This window comes from Larimichthys crocea, chromosome XII (assembly GCF_000972845.2).
Source record: "Larimichthys crocea isolate SSNF chromosome XII, L_crocea_2.0, whole genome shotgun sequence".
NCBI classification, from domain to species: Eukaryota; Metazoa; Chordata; class Actinopteri; family Sciaenidae; genus Larimichthys; species Larimichthys crocea.
Window position 1 is genome coordinate 15,856,245 of NC_040022.1, and position 6,279 is coordinate 15,862,523.

A 6,279-nucleotide genomic window follows, 5' to 3' on the forward strand; every position below is an offset into this window, starting at 1 on the left:
AAAGCTGTCAGACAGGCACCCAAGGGTACTGCATCATTCACTCTCCACACTGCTCAGTCCATCCTCTGAGGTCTGTTAGAGGAGCCAGTGGCAGAGATTTTGTGTTTAGTATGACATCTTGTGGTAGAAATTTGCATTTTAGCTACAAAAACAGTCCACCTTTTCCTCACTGTTATGATGACATTTTATGACGGCATTAAAGTAATGGTGTTGAACACTTTTTGTGGTTATTTTTATAATATGTCAAATGGTTGGGCATAACTTTCACAAATTATCCAAATAACTTTGACTTAACAGCCAATCAAATAACACATAATTCTTACCATTTGAGCTATAAAGATTGCTGAAACACGAGTAGCATACTAAAAAAAGAGCCAATGTTAACACCTGAATAATGTCTTTCCGTGTGCATTTGTATTGTAAATCTCACTCTGAATAATAATCCATATATTCTGACCATATGTATGGACTAACACAGTTGTCATAAAACAAACATAAACCAACAATTGGTTTAAAATGTGTTAGAATTTATGTAACATTTTTCCACTAAAGATATCAAATAAATGCATTGGGGGTATCCAGTTAAATTATAAATAAAGAATAAACTGTCTGTGTGAAAATAATACAATTTAAACCTAAATACTGTCTAAGAAACTCTGTCTTTGTATTTATAATAGCTTTGAATAATTTGCTCTTGAAAGCCTCTAGCTCTGTCTGTGACTGTAATTATTATTACCTGGTGTTACGAAAGAAATATGTAGCAGTCAATGACTGAGGGGAAAAATATGCACTTTTCTATGGTGAATGATGGGAAATGTAGTTTCGAAGCATTCTTAGCTTCACTTTATCATAAACTTACAACAAACAGAACAAAATGTTGATAATATTAATATCAAGCTGATCAAAACATGTAACACAGAAGACTGTGTGGAGGTCATTATATTTGGTTAGGGCAATTAGCCTCAAGAAAGTGGGGAAGGCGGACTTCAAAGCCCAGAGTGCTTTGCGCGCTCCGAAACGCCCTCTGGTAGTTGTAGTCAACAAACGGTCGTTTCCGTGTATCTATCCGACGTTAGGTGGTGGAATCTGCTCTGCAAAGACAAACACATGTGAAATTATTGATCAGGTAGGGCAAACAGTTTATTCTGCCGGCTCCCGCCTATTGAACATGCGGATCGCATTAAAAATATGAATTAATTTCTCATGGTCAGTCCTTTATTTGAACGTTAATGTTGAAGCCACTAAGCCAGTGTGCAAAATCAGCGCTTACATGGCGATGCATTTCCTTTTGTTCAGCTAGCTTATGTGAAGAAATACAGACGCCAACATGCAGAGAAATGTTACTCATTAAAAATAAACAGTGACCCGGAGGATTCATTAACGCTGGCTACCTAACTGTTTCCATTTTTAGACACACTTAGCCACACATCTCCGACGACACTCGACACGTCGGCATTTATTCAGCTAGTCTCCGTGAAGTTACACATTTATCAGCCTGCATATGCTCAGCTGTACAAATATATAGCTGACCTGTAGGTTTCATGAGCTGCGTTAGCTGTGGGCTTGTCGCTGTTAAGTTGTTTACATCCGGTAATGCGGGTCTGTTGGCTAATTTGCATGGCTGTGGTCGACTGAGTTCAGGTCAGCTGCAGACCAGAGTCTGTCTGTCTGTCTGCTGCACACAAACTATTACACATGTATTTAAATTAATATGAATTAAGCTGTTGGGTCACAGTGAAGGATGGGAGCGTCAGCTGGTCCTGTCATGTTCACTAACTGGTTTGTCTTGTCTCACAGGGTCGTGTGAATTTATGGAAACATGTCAAAGAAACGGGGCAGGTAGGATCCAAACGGATTTAACTCCTCTGATCATGTTGTGTCACAGTCACTATGCTGATTTTCTAAATATTCTGAGATTATCTGTAAACAAATAACTTTATTCCCAGTGTTTCTAGTATTCCCCTTAAATGCAACTTGGTCACGGCTTTAAACTTGAATAAAACTTTATTCCCAAATGGTTTCACACATCTTATATTATGTACATGCTTGTTCCAGCTCTTCGTTAAAACTCTGTCAAATAGTTTTTCACCACTAGTTCTCAAACTATGGTACGTGAACTTCCCTCGTAAAGTTTTGCATTTCTTGTAATATCCGCAGTCACGATCAGAAATGTAACATGTACATGCATCCATGATTAGTCACGAGCTAAAATGTGACAGTATTAGACAGCAGGTGGAGGTCAGATGAACGTTTCACAAAACATTGTCATTTGGCTCCCCTACAGGAAATATTAGGAAGACTAGTGTGGATCAGGAGTTGTCCTTATGGTTCCTAAAGCGGTTCTGTTCAGGATTCAACAGTCAGCAATAAATAATCTTCTAGAATAAATCAGAATCAGAAATACTTTAATAATCCCAGGGGGAAATTATTTTTTGTTACAATACTCCAGTATACAAACAAACAAAAGCAACATATGTAAACAAGTAACCATCTATTAAGAAAATATATATATAAACTATATATATATATTTAAACTATATATATATTAAAGGTATATATAAATATAAACCTGCCTGCTGAATAAGATCCACTACTGTACGATCTCTGTTATGATGGTGGTACTTGGAGAGCTTATTATTTTCTAAGGTGATACGTGACATAAAAAGTTTGACAAACACTAGTGAAACACCTAAAATGTAACTTTTAAACTCCCACATACAATTATAATTTGCTGTATTCTGTAAAATCTCTACCGCCTTCCTGGACACACACACACACAGACCGGCCACTTCATTTATGTACGATCTGATATGATCCACTCTGTCATAAATTTGACTTTTATGAAGCTATGAATGTTTCAGGTTTTGTGTTTACACTGTCAGAAAGGTAATAATTCTACCCTATGTTTACTATTAAAATCTTACAGGGTACTGTTGTTGTACAGGTGAGCATTGTATTAAAAGTTGTTTGTTAATGTTATGGCCCTCTTGTGTATGTAAATATTAGAAACATTTCTCAGTATAATGCAGTCCAGTTTAACACTACAACACTAATAGTTAAATTATGCCCTCTCTGACAGGACTAATGAAGTGGCTGGTCGGTGTATATGTCCATGTTATTGCAATGTTACACACCGTGTGTGTACAGTGTGGGATCATTAAAGTCTATCTTATCTTATCGTGGCTTATAACGAGTTTTTGTAATGCATTATTTATTTTTATGATCAGTTCTTTGTAATTCAGTCTGGCATATTTGGCTTTTGCTCTTGGACGTTGTTTAAAAATAATGTTATGTTTTAATTGGGCTGTTTTTGTCATGATAAACCTGCCAAGCGTTTGTGGGCTCTTAAGGCACTGGCACATCATTAGCACTACACATACTATTAATTAATTAAGTCTTTACACAGATTATATATACCCACACTGTTATGTTCATATTAGTGACAACGTTTTTTATCAGTGGGAAGACGACTAAACATGACAGAAACTAGTCAAGCTGTAGCACTTTGAAGTGACATGCATAAACATAAAATTACTTGAAAATGTAAAATTAAACTTGAAAATAATAAACATAGACGGAGAGTATTAATATACAATACTACAATATATACAAAAGCCTGTGATGAATTAACATCTTTAAAACAACCTCTTGTGTACATATTTAACATCTCTGTGGAACAGAGTCCTCATTGTTTGGACAAACATTTAGCGCCCTGGGTGTTTGCTAAAGGCAGAGCACCAAATTATCTCATACCTTAAAGACCTCATCAGTCAAAACAAATAACCCAACACTAATACTGATCAAGTGGCTCACATAGTACGGCAAAAAGTTCATCCAACAGATATATTATTACTAACATGGATCTCATTCCCTTCATGTTCAGGAAGCGTAGCAGTGAAGAGCTGAGTGAGAGCTCGGCATCGACCCTGAGCCCAGACCCGGATAATCTGCTGGGCCGCAGGATTCAGCACACCTGGAGGGAGAAAGGCAACGTAACCAAGTGGAAAGGCACCGTTCTGGAGCGTCTAACTGTGAACAGCTCACTCTACATGGTCAAATATGACGGGTTCGATTGTGTGTACGGCATCGAGCTCTTCAAAGATAGCCGGGTGTCCAACCTGCAGGTGCTGTCGGAGAAAGTCGGTGAGTGCGACAACATCTCTCTCCAAATTTGCTTTGCCTGGTGTGCAAGACTTTTTTATTGTGCTTACTACTTTGGTCACACTTCATCATTTATTTATTGCGGTGTGTTTCATTGCCCCTCAGGGATCATTTTGCAGACAAACAGTACAATTGTGTCCCCTTTTTAAGGATTTTCTGTTTAAAGCTTGAGTTGGTAAATATTTTTGATTAACAGTTCTTGTTGATTCTACATACACCAACTATTGTGGCCGAGAGAAACTTGAAACTTATCCCTTATTTTGTGCCAAAGAACAAACGAATATCTTGTAGAGCACTGAAATACTTCACTGAGTTAATATAAAGCTGAAATTAGGCAAAACAGAGAGTCTGTCAAGGGTTTTAGGGGTTATATTTGTGCTTTGTCAGTATTATAAGATAATATAATAATATTTTAATGTCCTACTTTAATGTGTCATGTGGGATCTATAAAGTTTTCCAGTTAACAGGCTTATCAAAGTGTCTTCTTCCCGCAGTGAACAATAAGATTAAGGTGCCTCCTGGGGCAGAGGAGCTGGTGGGCCGAGCTGTGGAGCATCTGTTCGAGAAGGAGGACGGTGAGAAAAACGAGTGGCGGGGCATGGTGCTGTCCCGAGCCCCTATCATGACCCACTGGTACTACATCACGTATGAGAAGGACCCGGTGCTGTACATGTACCAGCTGTGGGACGACTATAAGGACGGAGATCTACGCGTCCTACCTGAATCAGGTACAGTTAGGACAGCTTTACTGTTTGTGTGCATAAAACTGTCAATGTTTTGTATTTCAGATGCTCGCAGAAATGTGGGAGGAAGGGAACAGGACAAATTTACATAGTAAAACAATCTAATCCCTATTCTCTATTTTACTGAACGTTTTGTGCAGAGTTTCTGCTTGATTCAATAATGAGAGAGTATGTTTGGTTTGGTTATGGGCATACATGTCTTATCATGCAAAGACAATACTATCTACAGGTCAATAAATTAACTTGTGTTGTTGGGGTTGAGGTTCATCTTCAAACTGTAGATAATTTACTATCTTAATCTTGGAGTTTTTTGACAAACATTTAAACTCTGCCTGCTCACAAACAATAAAAGAATTGCTCCTGTTCTTATCTGTCATCCAGAGAACAAACACCTGCTGCCAGCAGACAGGAAGCCGGGAGAGGAGCCAGAGAGCCTTGTGGGTAAACAGGTGGAGTACGTCACAGATAATGGTCTAAAGAGGACGGGCTTGGTCATCTACCAGGTGCCAGCCAAGCCTACGGTGTACTACATCAAATATGACGATGATGTCCACATCCATGTCTACGACCTGGTGAAGACCACCTAGTACTGACTGTCCGGTTTCATCTTCAGCTGGTGGCTCATCTCTGACCCGACCGGTCGTTACCTGTTAAAAGTGTTTTCCTCCAGTGGGAGGCGATGTGCCGAAGATCACAAGTCCTCTTTTCTTTTCTTTTAAAAAAAATCTTCTTTCATTCGCGCATTACAACAGGTTTTTGATTCTCAATTTTAAGCTGACCTTAATGTATGACTATTAGGTTGTCTTCAGTGTAAATAAAGCAGGTCTGAGGCCAGTTGTATAGCCAGCAGATGGAATGGAGCTAGACATTTGTTTTGGTTAAATTACACTTGTATAATGCAACTTTCAAACTCCAAATTCATACTTTTTGTAAGCTACACATCAAACTAAAAGAATTCAGCTTTCTTACCTACTGAGTACTCATATTTTATTTCAGTTTTATATTGCTCTGCTATTTATTTCATCTGGAAAATCTGGCTGTGCTCCTGGTAACATTTTGGCAAAACTCGTCTGCTGTGCTATATGTGTGTGTCACGGGTAGGCCTCAGTTTTTTGAGTATAGAAGTCATATTCATTTGACCAGTGTGCTCATTTTACCATCACAGTGAACTCTGATTTCAGTTGAAGTGTTTAAGCATTGATGAGACTTGACCGTCTACGGAGCCCCTAAAGGGACATGGTGAAAGACAAAAAAACGGAAGTGTTTCTAGTGCGCACCAGAAACTTTCTAGTGCACACGAGAAACTTTCTGGTGCGCACCAGAAACACTTCCATTTTTTTTTCTTTCACCATGTCCCTTTAGGGGCTCCGTAACC

At 38.6% G+C, this 6,279-nt stretch overlaps 1 protein-coding gene across 1 annotated transcript; it reads left to right on the plus strand.

Annotated features, from left to right (window-relative positions):
• The first annotated feature begins 976 nt into the window (after positions 1 to 976).
• On the plus strand, positions 977 to 5,629 carry LOC104929657 (spindlin-Z). The gene is made up of 5 exons (XM_010744237.3): positions 977 to 1,126; positions 1,798 to 1,839; positions 3,884 to 4,143; positions 4,656 to 4,889; positions 5,286 to 5,629. The coding sequence occupies exons 2-5, from the start codon at positions 1,820 to 1,822 to the stop codon at positions 5,489 to 5,491; spliced, it is 720 nt and encodes a 239-aa protein (XP_010742539.1). The 5' UTR covers positions 977 to 1,126; positions 1,798 to 1,819; the 3' UTR covers positions 5,492 to 5,629.
• The last annotated feature ends 650 nt before the right edge of the window (positions 5,630 to 6,279 follow it).

What these genes read in the sequence shown, in the direction of transcription:
- LOC104929657 (XM_010744237.3), top strand. Translation starts at nt 1,820, where the DNA reads ATGTCAAAGAAACGGGGCAG. An exon ending in ATGTCAAAGAAACGGGGCAG is followed by an intron (nt 1,840 to 3,883) that starts GTAGGATCCAAA and finishes CTTCATGTTCAG; the next exon opens with GAAGCGTAGCAGTGAAGAGC. An exon ending in ACGCGTCCTACCTGAATCAG is followed by an intron (nt 4,890 to 5,285) that starts GTACAGTTAGGA and finishes TCTGTCATCCAG; the next exon opens with AGAACAAACACCTGCTGCCA.